Source organism: Aythya fuligula, chromosome 10, assembly GCF_009819795.1.
Source record: "Aythya fuligula isolate bAytFul2 chromosome 10, bAytFul2.pri, whole genome shotgun sequence".
Lineage (NCBI taxonomy): Eukaryota > Metazoa > Chordata > Aves > Anseriformes > Anatidae > Aythya > Aythya fuligula.
In genome coordinates this window covers 8,091,477-8,112,818 of record NC_045568.1, presented here as the reverse complement: position 1 = coordinate 8,112,818, position 21,342 = coordinate 8,091,477, and the positions used below count along the sequence as shown (strand labels likewise).

General features: G+C 38.7%; 1 protein-coding gene across 1 annotated transcript; it reads left to right on the top strand.

Moving 5' to 3' along the window:
- The first annotated feature begins 56 nt into the window (after positions 1 to 56).
- On the top strand, positions 57 to 15,246 carry RFT1 (RFT1 homolog). The gene is made up of 13 exons (XM_032194165.1): positions 57 to 406; positions 522 to 607; positions 891 to 1,007; positions 2,772 to 2,961; positions 3,535 to 3,636; positions 4,619 to 4,753; positions 5,658 to 5,736; positions 6,010 to 6,060; positions 8,254 to 8,384; positions 9,563 to 9,707; positions 11,468 to 11,573; positions 12,857 to 13,106; positions 14,042 to 15,246. The coding sequence occupies exons 1-13, from the start codon at positions 344 to 346 to the stop codon at positions 14,204 to 14,206; spliced, it is 1,620 nt and encodes a 539-aa protein (XP_032050056.1). The 5' UTR covers positions 57 to 343; the 3' UTR covers positions 14,207 to 15,246.
- Positions 15,247 to 21,342: the final 6,096 nt, after the last annotated feature.

The following is a 21,342-nucleotide window of genomic DNA, read 5'->3' as shown; positions in this document are numbered from 1 at the left end:
AATTAAGCGAGGTGGTTTTTTTTCTTCCACTTTTACCTCAGCTTTCATCTTCTCCTTACATCTGCACAACTCGTGGGCTTACTCTTCAGAACGGGCCTGATGGAACCCGCATGGAGATTTTTCAGAAACCACTGAAAAACCCCCTTTATCAGAAAACGCTATTTAACGGGGCATCTCTTCTCAGCTCTCGGTGCCTGTCACCTTATTTATTTTTCAGCGAAATGCCAGCCTGCGAGGCTGGCGGGGAGGGAAGGGAAAGGAGACTTCGGCCCCGGCCCGCCCCGCTCCTCCTGACGGGATCGCGGCGCGACGGCGGCGGCGCCATTTCCTGGCGGCGGCGCCCATGGCCTCGCAGGACGTGCTCAGCCAGACCACCCGGCTGGCCTCCTCCAGCGCCCTGCTGCAGGTGCGCGGCGGCACCGGGCTCCTCCTCCTCATCTTCCTCCTCCTCCTCCTCAGGGGTGCCTGGCGGGAGCCGCCCGAGCCCCAGCCAGCCCGCAGGTGTTTCCTTTCCTTGCCAGGTGCTGTTCCGGGCGGTCACGTTTGGGCTGAACGCCTTCACCCTGCGCCATCTCTCCCCGGAGCTCCTCGGCGTCGTCAACGTGAGGTGAGCCCGGGCCGCGATCCTGCCTCCCTCCCAGGAGCATTGCGGGCTCCCAGCACGATCGGGTTCTTTTTTCATTTATTATCGGGTTTTTAAAGTGTTTGGGTGTGTTGTGGGGCCTCGGGGTTTGTAGGCTGTGGGCTGTGTGTAACTCTCGTTTTTGTTTTCCAGAAAGCCTGTTGTTGTGTGTTTTTTTTTTTTTTTTTTTTTATGTCAGTAATTGTACTGCATGCTTTCAGAAACAGTACATAATGAAATAATTTTCTTTTTTCTTCCTTATCTTTAGGCTAACTCTACTTTATTCAACAGTTCTCTTCCTAGCCAGGGAGGCGTTCCGCAGAGCTTGCTTGAGTGGGAGTACGAAGCGAAACTGGACCAAAACAATTAATCTGTTGTGGCTGACGTAAGATCCCATTAAAATCTTTTTTCTTTAGAATTTATTTCTGATTCTTGTCTAAGAGCATACAAAACAAAGGGCTAGTTGTGTTTACTGAGGTACCTATTTCACCCTTGAGTGTTTAGTGATCCCAGTCACGTTTCAGGACTGTTGCAGGAAGCGGGTCGATCTGGTGCTTTATTATTGATGAACTTGGTCTTGGGGCACATAGGAAAGTGTGTCACCAAAGGTATTATCAGGAGCTGTTTATTCCATTATCCAGCCTGGAGTTTCATCTATGTTGTAGCTGGTAAAGGACAGTTCTGTTACCCAGATATTTAGTCTTTTTTCTTTCTTTGCCTACTTATTCTGACTCTTCTGTTACTTGATATGTGTTTATGAAGCTGCTTAAGATTTTTTTCCCCTCAAACTGTTTTTTTTTTTTTTTTTTTTTAAAGTCTTGAACTCTAATACAATTTAATGATGTTGGAGACGTAAATGTCTGTGTTAGGAGGCATGTGAAAGGTTGGAAACAAGCAACAGGAAATAAGTAGGTCCACTTCTTTTAACTGCAGTGCTGTTTCATATCAGAAAGTGGAATGCTTAAAGTCCATGTGAAGCTGCGGCCAGAGTGCATAATCACCCACTGGAGATAAAGGGATTTTATGGCTAGCTTTTCCCTTCTGGCTCTTGGGCACACCGTTCTGCTGTGTCCCTTGTCAGATCCAGCAGCTGTGCAGTGACAGGTGGATTGGGAAGTCAGTTTTGTCTGAGTGATATGTTGGAGAACTGCCTCTGCAAGACAAAACAGCGATCTTCCATCGGGTTAGATCTGACCCGGGAGCTGGGGGGTTGTGTGTTTTCATCTGCATGCAGGTGTATGAGAGAGGGATAGTCAGTTCCAGAGAGAGCTTTAAACATGATACTTTAAATTTATTAATTTTCTTCTTTGTAACTTCTTTTAATCAATCTTCTTCTGTTTGACTGCTTTTCAAATGGACATTGAATGATGCAGTTATAAATGACCACGTGTGTTTTTTTTTTTTTCCTAGAGAAGCATAATTTAAAATGAAGATTGTTTCTTGAATGATCTGAAATGCATCTTAGGAGTTTGTTGTCAATACCTTAGGAATCTAATGATGGGAGGGTCAGATGAGTCCTGCTGCAATGGTGTAAAATTTTCTGTGCTCTGCAGTAGGCTGTGAGTTCTTGAAGCACTGTCAGCAGAGAGTAATACTCCTGTGCCTAGCTTTGCTTCTTCGCTGCAGTTGCTAATCCGTGTGGCTTTGAGCTACAGTAGATCACTGAGGTGCAGCCGTGCATTTCCTTCATCTGACTGCTGTCGCTCTCTGGAAGATTCAGACCAGCAGCTGGAGCAATAGCAACTTTATCTGTTACAGCAAGATACACTAAAGCTTGTCTGCAAACCTCTGGTAATCACAGAAGACAGTAAAAGTGCACTGTTAAGAGATTTATAGTATTCTGCAGGGCGATGCAGGATCAGACTTGAGTCCTACAGAACCAGAAATGCCAATAGGTGGCCTTATGTTAGGATCTTGAGTAGACAAAGAGTAGGTCAGGTATATATGTTTTGTGTCTGGTCGAAGAATGCATTGAATTTTCACTCCAAAAAAGAAAAATATGTTCATGGTGTAGTTAAAATAGAAATGAATTCACCAAGGCATTTTTTTTTTAATGATGGCAGTGCTTAAAATTTTAATTGATGTTTCACGTGTTCTTTTTTCTGCTTAATTAACATTTGTATTGACTGTTTTTATGTTAACTTTTTAGAGTCCCTCTCGGTGTTTTTTGGTCTGTTTTCTTGGGCTTAGTCTGGCTACACTTACTTGAAGTACCTGATCCTTCTGTGGTTCCTCATTATCAGGCTGGTGTAGTGGCATTTGGCCTTTCTGCAATTATTGAGCTTCTGGGAGAACCATTCTGGGTTTTAGCGCAAGCTCATTTGTTTGTAAGACTTAAGGTTAGTAAAGAAGCTAAATACAAAGATGTGTGTGTGTGTGAGAGAGAGAGAAAATTATTTTCATTGAAAAGATGATGCAAAGCATGTAAAGAAAAAATTCCTTAACTAGATCTTCCTATGTTCAATAACATAAGAAAGCTATGTACTGTTTAATACTGTATGACTGAATTGTAACGTAGTTTGTTCCTGTTAAAGAAATCGGTTTATTTACAAATTATCAGTTAAATGATCTTGAAATGTATAGTCGTGATTTTAACTGGAGGGAGGCACAAATGGCTTCCACAGCTTTGCATTTCAAATGATTGTTGGCATGAACTTGTGATTCACACAAAATTTTTCCCCTTATGTCCTATGCAAAAGACTGGGAAAGTGCAATGGAGGAATCAAACTGTAAGATGAGAGAAATCAGAGAAGTTGCAATCTAAGGTGGCTGACTCAGCAGAAAAAATGTGATAGCCTTACTGACTTTCAAAGTCTTATATTTGTACATATAATGTATGTGAAACTAAAGCATTTTATGCTTCTGTAGGTGGTTAACTTGGCTAAACATTCTCTGTTTTCTCTTTCTTAAAGGTAATTGCTGAAAGCCTTTCGGTGGTGTCAAAATGTGTTTTGACAGTTATTTTAGTAATCCTTTATCCTCAATGGGGCCTTTACATTTTTTCCTTGGCTCAGGTAAGTTTCCTGTGGTCTTCTCTATAAATTCTTAATTCTTCAGAAGTAATTATTTGGTGTTAGCTTTGATATTTAGCCTGGTACATAACCGGGGAGGTTAGACTGAGTGCTCCTGTGAGGTTTAAGTTGTAAATATGTAGTATTTTGCTGATACTTACTGACTTGACATTTTGATCCCTGTCAGTTTAATGGAGGTATAAGAAAGCATCCTGTTCTGTCCATAAAAGCATGTTTTGCAAATAAGGTTATTGATTTATATAAGCTTTATATTAACTTTTTTCTAAATCAGTTATGCATTGTAATGCTGAAAGACTGCTCACCACTGGGCAGTATTAAGGTTCAACTTCAGATTCTGCTGTTTAGAAGGATATAATCCTATGTAACCTTTATCACCATATACCACCAACCTATAATGCCACCTTATCAGAAAGTGCTAATTGTGCGTAAAATGTACTTAGGTTACAAGTTTGTCCTTGCTACAATGATTAAGGAATATATTTGCACCTTAAAAGTGTTGTGGCCTGTGCAGTCAGTTCACTAGAAAAGAAAATGTGAGCTGCTGCAGACATGACTCCTATCTTTCAGTTTTTGCAGTGACCTGGGTAGATAGCTTATAACTGATGGAAGTGAGAGATGTAGCTGGTAGTCAGTTGTCAACTTTTTTTGACTTTAAAATTGGACTTAACATAATCTTTCTAAAAATGCTGAATAGAACATTACTGAAGTTGGCAAAAGACTATTGATGTTCACCTATTTTTTTCTTTAATCAAAATCCACAGCATTCTTGGTGTGGCTTAGATCAATGTCTTCAGCTAGTTTAAAATTTGATAGGAGTAAAAGCTACTTACTGTGTTCTGTGTTCTGTTCCTGCTGAACTTATAATTCCAGCATGTTTTTCCACATGCAATTCTAGCATGTAATTCTGCATTTGTAAGTTAATTTTGTTTTACTGTTTTTCTTTTTTTCTTATCTATCTTTGCAGCTTTTATATACCAGTGTTCTAGTAATGTGCTATATAATTTATTTTGGAATGTTTTTGGGATCTCCTGAAGCAACAAAGAAGTCATTTCCCGTCACTAGAATGAAAGCTCTATTACCTAAAGTGGTGGAAGATGAGGTAGGTTGCACAGTTTATTTCTTTTATTTTAGACCTTTGTTGAGCGAGCCTTGAAATTTATTTTGAGATGGTAGAGTTAAATGAATCATTCTGAGGGTAGCTCTGCACTTCAGAATATATGGCTAGGAGAAAACATTTACATTAAATTCTGTTTATGGTTTGCATGAGTAAAACAGAAAAACATTATGAAACTTGACCCCTTCGTATTTTTAGGAGCTTTTTTATCTTTCAATAGCTTTGTATGAACCACTAATTGGAGATTAAATGTTTACAGTGCTAAGGGGAATGACCTAGTATCAGGTAGGAGACAGAAGAGAAAACAAAACTTCAGCTTTTCCAGAAAATAAGCATGGTAGCGTACAGCAACCTACAGATACTCAGATCTCTGATGTCTTCGTATAAGGAAGTGGGACAAAGTAATAAAAAACAAACAAACAAACAAAAAAAAAAACACAGCAAGGAAGATGTTCTGAAAAGGATTTACATGTTGAGAAGTTAAAGGTTGTTCTTCCTTGTGGGATTCCTAAATTACTTACTGCTTTTCAAAGTGTCCCTACATCTACTATGAGAGTGAAAGCTATAATGGCATGCTTTTTTTTTCCCCCCTCTCCTCTGTTTTTTTCTGCTAGAGTTTTCTGTAGAAAGATTATTCAGGTCCTTTTGTCTATCTACATGTATAACATTAGTCATTTTCAGCAAAGGAAAAAGTCTTACTTGGCCAGACCAGAGTGATATTTGTGCTTGAGTTTAGTGATATTTTAGATATTAGTAGCTATGACGTTGTGGGTTTTCCTCATCAATACAGAGTTGTTAGAGCTAGTGTAATGAACAAACTTTCTATTTTGTATTTCTGCTCTGTACTTTCTATCATGGTTATTACTTTCCAGTATTTGTTTTCTTACAGACTTTCCTTAACTGGAAGGAAGCACGGTTGACTTGGAGCTTCTTCAAACAATCCTTCTTGAAGCAGATTTTGACAGAGGGTAAGGTGTGATGTGTAGGCATGTTGGGGAAGGTTGAACGAATACCATTTACAAAATTGGGCTGGAGGTTGAGATAGCTGGGTGGTGATGTTCAGAGGGTGGCAGCAGCCGATGTTACCTACTCAGATTAAGTTTTGAGGGTTTTCACAACACCTGAACTAGGTCCTGTCCCATTTGACCTTGTCTCTTGAATACTTCATGTTGGAAGTACCTGAATATATATTAGGAAAGACTTAGGGTCTTGTTCTTACGTTCTTTATTTTGAACTTCCAGGTGAACGATATGTGATGACATTTTTGAATGTGTTAAATTTTGGAGATCAGGGTAAGTGTGATGATATTGTGGAATGGTCACAGTGTTCTAGTTGGTACTATTCATCTGATCCTGAAAATAATTTACAGCATTTGAAAATAACTTGAAAGTCTCAGATTTCAAAGCCTTTCTGACTTTGAGACATCTTTCAAAGCATGATTGAAAAAAAGAGAGAGAATCAAAGAGTGGTTTGGATTGAGGGGGACCTTAAAGATCATCTAATTCCCCAACCATCTGCCATGGGCAGGGACACCTCCCACTATAAGTTGCTCAGAAAACTTAATTTATCCTGGATTATCCTGCGTGTATGGCGCCATGTATTTTTTTTTTTTTATTTGTATGAGTAGATACAGAATCACAGTATCATTAGGGTTGTAAAAGACCTCCAAGATCATCCAAACATACCCATACCACCACTGTCACCCACTAAACCATGTCCCCAAGCACCATGTCCAGCCTTTCCTTAAACACCCCCAGGGATGGTGACTTCACCACCTCCCCAGACAACCTGTTCCAATGCCTGACTGCTCTTTCTGAGAAGAAATACCTCCTCATTTCTATCCTAAACCTTCCCTGGCGCAACTTGAGGCCACTCCCTCTAGTCCTATCACTGGTTACCTGTGAGAAGAGGCCGATCCCCAGCTCCCCACACCTTCCTTTCCAGGTAGCTGCAGAGAGCAATGAAGTCTCTCCTGAGCCTCCTCTTCTCCAGACCAAACGCCCCCAGTGCCCTCAGCTACTCTCCACAGGACTTGTGTCCCAGGCCCTGCAGCAGCTTCGCAGCCCTGCTCTGGCCACGCTCCAGGGCCTCGATGTCCTTCTGGGAGTGAGGGGCCCAAAGCTGAACCCAGCACTCGAGGGGCGGCCTCACCCCAGAGGGACGCCCAGAGCCCAGGGGGACGATCACCTCCCTGCTGTGCTGGCTGCACTACTCCTGACACAGCCAGGATGCCGTTGGCCTTCTTGGCCACCTGGGCACACTGCTGGCTCGTGTCCAGGTGAGCATCAGCCAGCACCCCCAGAGCCTCTTCCTCTGCACAGCTTTCCAGCCACTCTGCCCCCAGCCTGTAGCCCTGCATGGGGTTGTTGTGGCCAAAGTGAAGGACCTAATACTTGGTTTTAAATTCATCATTATGACATAATATCTGATACATTACAGTTGTCTGCCTCTTCATATTTTATTTTATTTTTCTGTTTTGTCTTCCTCTCAAATCTGTCAGACATTACAGCAGAAGCGTTGTTTGTAGCAGTACTTCTCAAAACTGAGTCGTGTTCCATAAAAGAACTCGGTGTCATTACAGAGTTATGTGTGGCAGTAGCGGTTCAGATGACTGCATTGGCAGCACCTTGGGTCTTTCAGCTTGGGAAGGAAAATAGGCTATAATTGTTGGCCCAATGTTAGAAGTTTTTTGGCAAGTTTGAATTGCTTTTATTGCTGGCAGAAGTATGTTCCCCCATAAGTACTGGCTGTATGTGCTTGCCACTAGTAAGTGCAGCCACTCTAATCCTCCTCAGAGGAACAAATGTGCTGCCTCTTACTCAAGGGTCTTAAAAAGAGTAAAAGAGCAATGAGAGCAAAGTCACTTGCATGCTCAAAATGTTAGGAAACATTGATTCTGAGTCCTATGAAATCAGTCAGAACTTTATTTCAATGTGAGCTTGTAAAGCATTTATCCATATGCCCAACTTGGTGTGCTCTCAGCGTCTTACAGTAACACGTCTGAGCGGGTTTGGAGCAGTGCTCAGCCTCTTGATGAGGATAGAAGTGGTAGTAAAATGTTACGTAGGGTTTCTTGTCCACCTCAATGAAAACAGAAAGAAAGAAAGAAAAAACATTAAAAATGTATTCTTTCTCTTCCTTTATACCAGTAAAATCCGTATCTTTCTGTCCCCGGTCAGTGAAGAGATTTTCTTTCATCAGAATCTTTGAACTTCCTGTACAGTACGAATTTGGAATGTGTTTGGTGCTGTTACCAAATTCTTGTTCTAGCTTTGCCATCTGTCTGTGGGCAAGACGTCTAATTTGGAGCTGGGCTTGCTGTGACTGTCAGAAGATTTTTGGGAACACAGCTGTAATGTTGCACTAAGTTCCACTTGTGTTCTCTTTGTTCAGTGGAAACATTAAATTGGAATGCCTATCGCTGTTAAAGACTTGGAATAGAAATGTCTTAAATTACAGGATGCTGTTATCTTTTGTTTTTAAAGGTGTATATGATATTGTGAATAATCTTGGTTCACTGGTGGCCAGGTTCATCTTTTTGCCTATCGAAGAGAGCTTTTATGTCTTTTTTGCTAAGGTGTTGGAAAGAGGGAAGAATGTAAAGGATCAGAAGCAGGTATGTTTTTTTTTTTTTTTGGTTTAATTGCATGTCAAATGCTTGCTTTTTGTTACAGGAGTGTGAATGGCAGAAATGTGCATTTAAACTGAGTATGAAGACTTAAAGTAAAAAAACATGTAAAATAAAAAACTATAGTCTTTGAGTATAAAGACTTAAAATTGAAAGTAAGTTGGAGAATATGTCAAGGGAGGTTGTACCAAAAAAAAAAAACAAAAACAAACAAACAAAAAAAACTAGGTAAAAAGCCAGTGAAAGATATGCAGTGGCATAGTACTGCATTGCATTATAACTAGAGTTAACATCATCTGTTTTGAACAATGTGGTGTAAACACTTGTGTATTTCTAGATGCACTTAGGCAATTATTGTAGATTAAATCATGAAATCATGCTTTTTGCAGCAAGTGCTGTTTTAAAATATTTGACTGACTTGTAGATGTGTTTTGCTCATAAGTATTAAGGAGTAGTGCTTCCAAAGAGTGCAATTCTAGGAAGAGAATTGTATTTTACTTGAGCTTCAGGATCACTTGTGGTGTAATGATGAATGTTGAACAAAAGGTTTCTGTATGCTCTAAATAAGAAATTCTCAGTCAGGTGTGAGGGTCACGCAGTTGAACAATTCCTGTGCCTCAGATCATGGGTAGGCTAAACAAAGGTGCACCTATTTGTGTGCTTGATATTTTAGAGGTAGTGTGCTGTGTGTATGTATACAGCATAACTGGTAAAAATGTTTGACTTCTCTCTGTTGTCAGCTGTATCTTAGGAGGTGGCAGAACTGACAAGTTGCTTGTTCTGGTGTGACAGATCTGCAGTCCCATGCAGCAATCAAAATCTGACCCTTCTGCTGGTTCAGACTGCGGCCTTGGGCAAACACCCTTCTTTTCTTTGCCTGAGCTTAGTTCTTACTGTTTAAGGAAACAGCAGTGGCACCCATTCAGCGGGCATGTTGGTGACTTATGGTTGTTTAGATTTTTGAATGCATAAAACACAGAATAATAAATAGTTGAGCACTGTTGGAAGTTAGGACCGTGTGTACAGATAAATCAATACCAAATGGTAGTTTTAACACCTATTTACAGTGTGCAGTTTTTCTTCCATGGAACAGTTTTGCTTTGTCAAAGTAATTGTTATGCTATTCTGATCCATGTAAATGACTGCCTTTTTTTTTTTTTTTTCAGGATGACATTGCTATGGCTGCAAATGTGTTAGAACTGCTGTTGAAACTTGTGCTTCTGATTGGCCTTACCATCACTGTTTTTGGATATGCCTTTTCTCAGCTGGCTCTAGATATTTATGGAGGCTCAATGCTCAGTTCCGGAACAGGTAAAGAGGGTAGAGCTGGCAACCAAGCCATTCTTTATAAACAAAAACTGCAGCTCAGCTATTATGAATTCTTGGGTAAATCAGCTGATCTTTTTGAGAAAGATCATCTCAGATTAAAAGAAGCTTATAATTCTGAGTTGTATCACACATTTTGAACTGAATAGCACTGGTATATTGTCACCTGGCCTTATTTTGGCTAAACTGTTTCATTTCTTTGTCCTGTTGTAGATGCTTAAATTAAGAATATTCTGACTGTAGCATTCTAGCTTGTGAAGTTGCTTTTGAAGCAACTCTTACGGAAGCTGGAATGTTGCTGAACAGTGGTATTAACCAGATGTGAAGACTTACTGGGAAGGAGGAATAAAGAATTTTTTTTTCATGTCTTGTGCACTAGTGCATTCACTTGTAGTCATCTAGTATCATATAATGATGATTGTGTTGCTGTGAAATGCCTTCCATTTCATTCCGAACTGTCTGTTGTATCTGACTTCCTTAGTAGTCCTGATGTTGTTGGTAAAGTTGAAGCTGATCACTGCTGTGTTGCTCTCATGAATAATTAATGCAGCATCCCTTGTAAGATTGCTTTGTGTGGATTGCACAAAGGATAAAATTAAATCAGGACACACAATTACTTAGATAATGGGTATAGCTTGCAGAAAAAAACTGTTAGGTGTGGGCTTTGGCTATGTATATAAGCAGTGCTTCAGAATTACAGCTTTTTAATAATAATTTGCTTTCATGACCTGTTAGTTGCTCTTTACAGATTTTTTTTTTTCTGTAAAACTCCCACTGAAATGAATTTCTTAGCTTGTCCAAATCCAGAACTTGATCCCACTGCAGTAGCATCTGTACATATGTACTCACCTTATGTTGAGATGTGCTGAGGAGCTCTAAGAAAAGTATGATCAGGCTTGGATGCAAATCTGGTCTCTCAGAAGCTGTGGGACCATCTTATTTGTGGATATATTATTTTGGATTTTTTTCTGAGTGCTTCCTAGTCTAATGCTTTTATGTATGCCTGAAAACATTGTCAGCAGCTCTACCCCGCGTGTCTGCAGTGGGTTTACTGCTCACTGGACAGTGACTGAAGTGGGAGGAGACGTGATAGGAACTACATTGCTACTGTTGAGCTAGCTCTCAAGAAGGAATATTAAGGGATACACAAGAACCTGTTAAAAACCATGGGAATGATCTTCCCAGTGTTAAAACTAGTCACAAAATGACAATAACATTATTTCAAAGACTGAATGAGAATTTTGAAGTCAGATATAAAAATTACCTTTGACGTATAAAATCGGAATCTTTTGTCTAGCACAGTTTTGAATATGTTAAACAGCCTTCTAGGTTTTTTTTTTTAATGCTCTTGTATTCAAAACATACTTATTTTATTGCCTTGAGAACCTCACATTATTGAATTCATTTTCACCAATTTCTGTACAAAGGAAGACTTGGATTATAATGTTAATTCTAATTTGGTAGGGAATCCCATTCAATACAATAACACTTTGGTAATGGAGATCTTTTCTGTTACTATAACTGCTACACCCTTGTGTTCTGGATTTGTTTTTATTTTGCCTTGTTCTTTTCTGTTCATGTTGTTGTGAAGATATCTAAACCAGAAGCTTGTTCAAATGAATTTAAAAGTTTCCATTATCATCAACAATAACATCACAACTTTTTATCTTATCAACAAGTGTAAAAACTACATCTCTTCGTATAAAGAAATAATCTTATCATTTAAATGATTTTTTTTTTTTTAGGTCCAAATCTCCTCCGGTGTTACTCTTTATATGTCCTGTTTCTTGCTATCAATGGAGTAACAGAATGTTTTACGTTTGCTTTGATGTGCAAAGAAGAGGTAGACAGGTAAGTAGTAAAGTCCCCAGAATGTTCCTGTAATTAATCTGTGTATGGTATGCTTAGAGGACAGTTGCTCTGCTTGGGTATGTGCTTAGAAGCACATCCCTGCTGCCCCAAGAGCCAATTTATTTTTGCAGCCATTAAGAACTCTGTTCCTGTCTTGTGCCAGGTGCAACAGAGGGGCAAGGACACACATGCTAGTGTTGTTTTTTATGTGTTTGTTAATGAACGTTGTCTTAATATAAGTTTATCATGACTGGATAAAGAGCTTGGTGCATTTGAAACCAGCGTAAAAATGCCTTGCCCCACAGAAACCCAAACTCCTTATTTAGGTGCTGGTATGCAGATTTAGACAGCTTTAGTAAATGTTTAAATGTTGGGGTAAAAAGGTCAGAAATCAATAAATAAAAATGTTCAATCATCTTTTGGTAGATGACTAACTGGGAAAGTAATTTAAATGTGAAGTCTTACTTATTATACATATGCACCTAAAGTTTTAGCTTTTAAGGCAGACTATCATTTAAAACTTATTAGGAACTTGCAACTGTTAAAATTTTTCATGTACAGTTACTATATATCAATTATACTTCTGAATGGATCTAATTTGTGCATCTGAATTCAGGTTTATCTACTTTAAACAGAAAGTTGGACTAGATGACTTCCTGAGATCCCTTCCAGCCTGCGTTATTTCTTGATTCTGTGTTCATCCTGGCATATTGGTGTTGCAGCCTGGTGGCCTCTCCTCTGCTACCATTAGGCTTTTTTCCCTCTGTAGCAGCTGTCTATTAAAAGACCGTACCAAATCAAATAAGTATTTTTTAAGAAGTCATTTAATTAACGAGGTCTGCTTTCCATAAAGAAATATAATTTTAGACTAGCAAGGGCTGCTGTCGTAACCTAGAACTTTGCTTCAAAAGCACTGTTTGGACAGAAACTAAATAAGTGTCATCTTGCTGAGTATTCTTTTTCTTTGATACCTAATGTAAAATAGTAAAAAAAAAATCCTCAGGTTTTCATGTTACTAATTGTTACGGAGTTTGAGTTTCTGGAATGAGTATGCAGCTGAATAGTACGATTGAATTTATTTAACATCATGTAGTTCTTGGTTTAGTTTCCTTGATGTATTTTCTATTCTTTCAGTCATTTTTTCTTTTCTCAAATTTTTCTTCTGTTTCAAGATGAGAGAATTTGTTCCTTATTTTACTAAATTGTGGGACTTTTATTTTTCAAAGATACATTTAGTAAATACTATAACTGTATACGTAGTTTGAATTGTTTCTTCTACCTAGGTACAATTTTGTTATGCTGGCCTTGTCCTTCACGTTCCTGTGCATCTCCTACTTCTTGACCCACTGGCATGGCAGTGTAGGCTTTATCCTTGCAAACTGCTTTAATATGGGTATTCGAATTGCTCACAGCACCCACTATATCTATGATTACTTCAAGGAAAGCACTTACAGACCTTTGACAGGCTTGCTTCCTTCACCAGTTTTGATACTCGTTTATGTCGTAAGTGGAGTAATTACTGTTTTTTCAGAGGTAAGTGTCTTTCTCAGACCTTTCTTTCACTGTGAAAGCGAATATCAGATGACTTTTGTTTTCCACAAGCAGAGAAATATCACTAGCAAAAAAGGCTTATAACCATAGGCTAGGAGACTTCCATTACAGGCTTGCAAGGCTGCTTATATCTATTAAAAGATTAAACAAATACATGAGGTTATATTTGAACTTCATGTGTGTATCTGATGCACCTCCAGGTGGCAGAGGACTATCTCTCTGACAAGTAAAATAAAATGTAATGCATTTCTCCTATCTGTACGTAAATCCATATCCTCGGTTCTTAGTAACTGAAATAGTGATAGCACAAAAACTGTTGTCAAAAATTCAGTACTAAAAAACAAGAGAAAATTGCTAAAAGCAGTATTCAGTATTGCATGTATTCAGATTATAGCATGGTAACTGCACAGACTAGTTATTACAGAGATGGTAGCATTTCAGTATTCAAAAATTTGACAAATGGAAAATCGTTTGCCTTAGAAAGGAGAGCTTTGTTGGCTTGGGAGTTTTTTTGTTTGTTTGTTTGTTTGTTTTTGAAAAATAGCACAATGCGTTATTGTAAAATGTCAGACTTGTGTGGATAGCATCCACCCAAACATCCATGCAGAGTTTTCCTGGTAAATTAACTTGCTTCTGTGTGGTAAATAACTTCAGCATTTACCGGGTATATACAGAATACTCATTTTCTGCAATTTTACAGTTGTTTGTTTTTGTGTTCTTAAGAAAGCAAATGTTGTGACTACTAAAATAATTTGTAGGATGAGTGCACGTAGCAAATCTTTCTTGCATCTACTTGCAGTGCTCACCTTGGTGGTGTTATCGTGGTCAAGAGAGGTGTTGGACCTTATTGTTTATTGCAACAGTTTATCTACCTTGTACTGACTAGTTTTTGCAATTGCTTGTTTCCTTTGTTTTAGGTATTCTTCTGCTGCGATAAGGGTTGGATGGCAAGGCTGATTCACGTCAGCATTGGGGCTGTGTGCTTTGCAGCAACCATCATTACCATGTTCTGCACAGAGACCAAGCTGGTTCACTTTGTCAGAAGCCAGTTCCTCTCCCGGTATATGAAGAAAGGAACATGAAACACTTCTGTGCAAAACAATTCTCTTACGTGCTGGCAGTGAAGGGCTGTGTCTGTTGCATAGATCTGTGTGGAAAAAGGTTTCCACGTGAGTTTGTTGGAAGCATTGATACTGGAAAAGCGATGTAGATGGTTGCTATTTGAATATTATTTCTTCTAAACTGGCCAGTACAGTGAAAGGGCTGAGTAATTTCCTTTTCATGCATCGTTTGTTTCAAGCTTTTCTTCAAAGAGCCTCTTTGGTGATGAAGGTCTGTGATATACCCTTCTGACATAACCTAGTCACCAGACGTAATGTAGGGAGCTTCCCTTCTTACCAATAGGGAGTACATATATGAAGGTATTTTATGGCTTACATTTAATTAAGATGTAATTAAGAATGACCTTAGTGAGCACGGTGGGCTGTTTAACTCGTTAGAAAAGGAATGGTCTGACATAAATAAAAAACAAAACACTGGAGCAAGGACCAATAGCAACTATTACCAAATACCAATAAACAACTGTTACCAAAATAGAATGTAATGCGGTGCAGAGAAATCTGAGTTGCCAGTGTCCTGAAGGATAAAGCATTAAACAGAAAGTTCCAACGCTTGCAGATAAGTTAATAGAATACACAGCATGTGTCCAAGCTAGCTATGTAAGATTACTTCCTTCAGCGTCATTCATTTAATGGTATTAATTAACTTGTCAAAAATACTCTGAAGCTTTAACTAAAAAAAAATAATATATATATATATATATATATATATATGTTTTTGAGCACTGGTTAAACAGGTCTGAAGTGCAACCATGCTGAAGTTCCAGAAGGTTGAGTTAAACACAATTTCTTTCACTCCGTTGGTTTTTGTTTTTATTTGAGATTTTCAATGCAAGTACGAACAAATATGTCTTAATAAAAAAGACTTCTGCTTTTCTCCAAAACTGAATGTTAAATGTTTAATAAGATGCCTTTCAAGGATTTGTGCATATGCTTCTGTTTTTGGATAGAAAGTGCTGCTTCTTGCAAAGAGATTTTTTTATCTTGATCCTTTACATGTTCAGTCTTACCTTTTATATTCTTTTTTTTTTTTTTTTACTTAAATTATGGAAAACTCGGATGCTTAGAAACTTTAAAATGATGCGTTAGGTTGCTGATATGTTTTTGCCAAATGTTTACTTTGTTGCTGGTCTAAGACTTGACTTGGCAGTTTCTGAATGCGTTTATATTTGCGTTTATAACGATCAGCGTTCCTTTGTGGTGTCTGAACGGACCAGAAATGTCAAGTGCTCTCAGACATGCAGTCTGAAGATTTTAGTTTAATTACATAGCAACTCTGCAGATCCGGAGACAGCTTTTAAAAATACTTCACTGTAATGGCATTGTGGAGTTCATGCTGGTAGTCATAGCTCTAGTGTCAGTGTCTTCAGTTTGGTGCTGTTAGAGACATTTTGTAAACTGTAATTTTCACACCGAGGGTATCACCAGAGATAACTTTATATGAGATTTAGTGATAGAAAATTTATCTCAGAGAAACCAAAATACAACAGTAGAAGAAGAAAAGTGTGCTACTCAGTGCATGGTGGTGTTTCCATGGCCTTGATGGAAGGTAGTAGGTAGAGACTTACTGGTTCTTCTGAGGTTGTTATGAAATTTGTTTAAATAAACTTGACAGCAGTTTGTCCTGTTATGTGAATTTGCTATTTGTTTGCCTTTAAATTTGTTCTCTTTTGAGTTATCTTGCAGCTTTTTTCATTTTTCTATCACATGGAGTTTATGACGTGCAGCTCCGTACATTGCAAGGGCTTGGGTCTCTTTTCTTTGACGTCTTAATTCATAATTTAAAAAAAAAGTTGCACTTTCAGACTCTTTTTACGGTCTGTCTTTTTCTGCACGACTCTGGGACCTTATTGTGGGAATACCTCAAATCTGTATGGTGAATTATAACTGCTTCCTAGAATGAGAGATTTTGTGTAGCCCTGCACATGATGTGCTTTGGAGATGGAAGGAGTTCTAAAGCAAAATGAGCTTGAAGTCTTGCTGTGTTGCCTAGTCTTACGATCCCAGCTGTACAGTGGTAGTACTTCTACTACTAATATTGTCATAAATAGGGTGATGTGGGGTCTCACTGCTCAAACAGTATGCTGCCCAGTCTCGTAAATCTTGTTTCCCATAGATGCTGTGTATGAACTAAAGGGAATTTGTATATTTTTTTAATTATTTTGATTTTATATTGATATGGCTTATTGGTATCTCTTCTCGACAACTGAAAATAGAATTTCATATATCAAGAAGACATCTAAGGTGGCCTAGTCATTGTTCATTTGCAAATTAAGGATACATTCCTATTCAGGCTTGATCTTTAGCAATTAAGTAGGTGTTTTTTATTGTATTTTATGTGGCAGGAAACCTAAGGAGTTACAGGACTTACAGACCTACAGAGCTGTCTCCTGGTTTCTTATTTATCTTTGTGATCCTTAATGTGAAAGCTGTTAATTGCTTTATAAAGAAGTAAACATCGTTAAACAACGTTGGGATTGAACTTGACTTGTTGATGCTTCCTTCTGTCAAACGCACAGTAGGATGTTTCTAAGTTTTGTGAAGCTGTTTTGTGGAGTTTGTCTGAAATACTTTAGTTTAAGCAAGAGGAGGATTAAACTGTTTTTATTCAGAGAAAAAATTGATTTCATGCTTCATGTGACGTGGTTCTTTAGTACTTGGATGAATGACACTCAGACAACTGTAATATACAATGGCTATACAGTAGGATAACAAATAAAGTTTATTTCCTGTATGTTTTGTCTTTCTCTTGCTGTTGCAGGCTTACTGGAGTACTATTGGTATCTTTGGTTCAGTTGAAGCTTAAATTTGGCTGGTTTTCCTAGGATCTCTTATGTATAAATACATTTATCAACCTAGAAACTGGTACACTGTCCCCTAATGAACTCATTGAGGAAACACTGCAGTATTTTTGTGATAACACCATGGTCACCTTCTCCTCCCTCCTCCTGCCTCCTTGCTTGTGCCAGAACGTATGTTTGTATGGATTGGAATGACTGGGCTTTGCTTGCTGGCTTGTTTGCTTTTAAACAGGGTGTTATAGCAGATGCTGTTCAAATGGTCAGGAGTAAACCTGGTATTTAATGAAGTTTGTTAGCCAAATTATGCATTTGGCAATATTAGCAAGTGTTTATTTTTTTCTTTTCTAGCGTGGGGGTGTGTGCATTTTCTGGGAAGAAAAGAAATTAGGAGTTAAAACTTCACCTTGATGGGTGGGTAACCTGCTCGAGTAGGCATAGAAGGCAGGAGACGTAAGCTTGGATGTTGATAATGGTTCAGCACCCATGAGAGGTGTTGGATTGATAGCTCATATGAAGGACTACCTGAGTGTGGGTACCTTGACCCCAGCCTAATTTGCTGGCTTCTGGATAGTGCTTAAATTTGAACTTTCAAGTGCTTTTTGTGAATTTCATTTCTCTTGCTGTTTGGTCATAGTTTTGTGGCTTAATTGCCTTTTTATAACAAGAATACTGCAGAGAAAGGATCAGAGTGATTTTGAACCACAGTACATCTGCTGAGAGATAGGGATTTTGGTCAGCATAAAATGCCCAACTCATTTGCATTCTGGTAGCGTTATGTCAGTGCAGTTTATTTTCATTATAAGCTTAAAATGAAGTTTGAAGCTCTCCATGTCTGATGTACAGCTGGGCCATGGAAGTGAAGTGCAAGACACGCTCAAAAGCATAAGCAGCTGGGGGATCTGAACAAAACACTGATCAGAAGTGCTCATCTCATGCATTTTGAACCCAAAAAGATGCTTGTGCTCTTCTGTTTGTGGATCTGAACTGTGGTTAATGCACTACCTTGCTGTGACCTAGGAGGAGGAACCACCAGTTTCCTGTTGGGATGTTTGTAACTTTGTGCTGCTGTAGTGAGCTTCATCCATGGAGTCAGATGTGTGCTCCTATCTGCAGCTAAGGCAGAACATCGTAATTGTGGGGAATAGTAGAACAACTTCTTGTGACTTCCTGTTTAGTCACTGTAAGCAAACATCTAATACAGTTCTGTTCTGTGTGTTCATTTGCTAGGTAGGTTTCTTGGTTCACAGATGTCTGCCTTCAGCGTGACTTAATTCCAGAGAGCTTTATGCCATCTCCCTAAACTGAGAAAGTAGAAAGGAAAGTGACCAGGAAGACAGATGTGCTACATCTGTGACCCATTTAAGAAGACAGAAATAATTAAAGCTGTGTCATGGAAAAAAATAAAATAGATAGCAGCCCTTAAATAGAGGTAAGGAGCTTAAATTATTTGAATCTGCTAGTGAACAAGAATTGCATTTTGTTCTTCGTGATACGGTTTGGAGAGACACCTTGAAAAATAGAAGAACATATCAGAGGCTGGGAGAAGACTTCACGGTTTTACCTGTAACTTCCTGGGAAAGCAGGAGTATTGCAGACTGTGCCAAGCACATTGTCCCAGGCTGGACAATGAAAACTGAAGCTGACTCGGACTGAGGGTTGAAAGACACTTAAGTAGCTTCAGGGTGGTTATAAGCAGTGCTGTGGTTTGGATCATTCAGCTTGCTAGAGGAGTTGCTTGGTGTTTGAGAACAACATTGCAGGTAGAACAAGGTGTGGTTGAAATCAGTGCAGGATTTAGATGGGAAAACCTCGACTGTTGGGACTGAGGTGTGGAGATAGCTGGTACAATCCGGACTGCTTTGTGGAGATCCTCTGCGTTACCTGGAGAACACCCCTTTCCTATCCCCAGGCCTCTTTGTGTCATGCCTTAAGAACAATTCTCCTGTACTAACCCTGCTGTGGGGCAGTCCTGATGCAAAGCAGTGGGAGAAATCATGAGTTGTGGCCAGCAGATCAAAAGCTCTGAGGCTCCCAAAAGCTGTCACACCATGTGGATGGGAATGTACATCTTTAACGGGGATCACAGAACATAGGGAACATACGGCAATAAAGGGCTAAGTTTGGTGCAGACTACACTATCCCCAACAAGATACACAGGACATACAGCAAGGCCATGCTTGGCGTGGGGGATTCTAGGTTTAATGAATCAGGAAACAGTGGTAGAGAAGTAGGTTTTTGCAAAGCTAATGCATGAATTGCAAATAGAAGTGTGTGCTCACTGTCAAAACAGAAGAAATTTAAGTCTGGACTCGATCTTGAATGAATAAAAGAAGGAGATTAGCAAAAAGCAGTTACAGTTCCATCTACTTTAGACAAAGAGGGAATGGGTAGGATTTACACAGTTTGGGTCAATCAAGAAACAGAAATGAAAGAAAAAGAGCCTCCCTTCTGCTTGAGGAGGTAGAACTTCAGCTGTTAAAGTAATAAAACTCAAATCGCTGTTTTCATAGATCTAGAGTTGGTTTGACAAGCTGTTGCTAAGTCATGACTGATACAGGTAAAGAGAGTTGTGCTCTGAGAGTGGTAGAACAATAGCATTTCACCCTTGGGAATATGCAGCTCAGCCTCCAAGTTTTATAGATGACTAAATGTTTGTGAAAAGTCACAGCCTAGCTTTAATTGTGGAAAGACCTGGTTGTATAGTGGATCTGGAAGCAGAAACAAAACAGAATAGACAAAACAACAACAACAACAAAAAGTCTTGGACCAAGTGATTTAATCGGTTTCAGTTAAAGCTTGGAAGAGTAAATCAAAAATGTAACTTAATATTTGTTGTAGGTTCTTGCCGTTTATTTTACAGAACAACACTGCCAGCATTAATGGTTTAAAGAGAAACAGCTCAACCTAGTGATGATGTGGTCTTCAGTAATGTCCCTTCAAGAAAGTGTGTAAGTATAGAGGTACTCCAGGAGGGTGAATAGAACAGAAGGGAAAAGGTTTGAAATGGAGGAACACTATGTACAGTTCTTGAATAAGGAGTTGAATACTCAGGAGTTTAACGTGGATACAAAGGAAAAATGACTTAGGAAATAGTGCCATCAAACTGGGATAGAGGTAGTGCTCAAGGAAGATGGGATAGGTAAGTATAAAGGGAGCCTTGTGAGTGTCTGGTAACCAAAGCTTGCTTAATTTGCCTCCCTTTATTTGTGTATCTGTATCATATTTTCAAATGTTAATCACAGTATCAGTTGATGAACGTGGTTAATGTTGATAAAGTTAATGGAAAATACTTTTTCTCAGAATTAAGGCAAAAATTGTAGAGATGCCCATAGGTTAGTAACAATAGCCAACATCTTAGAAAGAATTTTTTTTTTTGGTGCAGGAGCAGAGTTCAGAGCACAGACATCTGCACTGAGACTACTCAAGAGTCATCATGTCAGCTTGGCATAATTACTGCTCTTTGCTTGCTGTATTAGAATACTGCTATAGATTTAATGATTATTTAATTGGACTAGATACAAAGCTTACTTGCTTTTTTGGGGGGGGGCATAAAGTGAAACCAGTGAGTATCAAGCAAATAGACAACAAGTATAAAGAGATCACAACAATGTTATACAAGAGGAATATTCTAGTTTACTTGCAAGAATATTAGCAAAAAAAAAAAAACACCCACCCCAAATTATGGTTAGAAGTTTGCTGTCTGAGTACAATTAATGCTTTACAAAGGTAGGAACTCTGCTCTATGATTAACTTCATCAGATTAAAAAATAATACAGATAATAGTACTCTATTTTTCTTCAATGCTTGACAATATTTCTCTGTCATTAGAACTGACAAGCAACAGTGACAGCATATGAATTTACAATTAAAGAATATCAGTCATGGAATATTAGCTGAAGACCTGTCTTAACTACAAACAAGCTTTATGAAGAAAAAGTTAATAAGCTTTACGCTCCTAAAAAGAAAATAAGTATAAATGTAAGTTATAGCTGTTCGTACCAAATTCAAGCAAGTCAGTACATCCAATTATTGTTAACATGTGGTACTGCAACTAATAAGGAATTTTTTGGTGCTGAGTCTGTTATCAATAAATCACTTGGCCATTGACACTTGGAAACAATTATTCTTGTTAAAACTTTAATCAATTTCTGTGCCATTTGCTGCCATGACAAACTTATGGTGTTTGTATAGGTTATGACAATGTGCAATGACTGCCAGATAGATTTCACCCAGATGAACATGAACGTATATGCCAAACAAATATGCATGTGTCAGAACATCACAAACCAAAAGAAACAT

Excerpts from the sequence above, each read along its gene's own strand:
- RFT1 (XM_032194165.1), top strand. The coding sequence starts at position 344 with ATGGCCTCGCAGGACGTGCTCAGCCAGACCACCCGGCTGGCCTCCTCC. Across the intron at positions 11,574-12,856 it reads TGCAAAGAAGAGGTAGACAG|GTACAATTTTGTTATGCTGG; the intron begins GTAAGTAGTAAA and ends TCTTCTACCTAG. Across the intron at positions 13,107-14,041 it reads TAATTACTGTTTTTTCAGAG|GTATTCTTCTGCTGCGATAA; the intron begins GTAAGTGTCTTT and ends CCTTTGTTTTAG.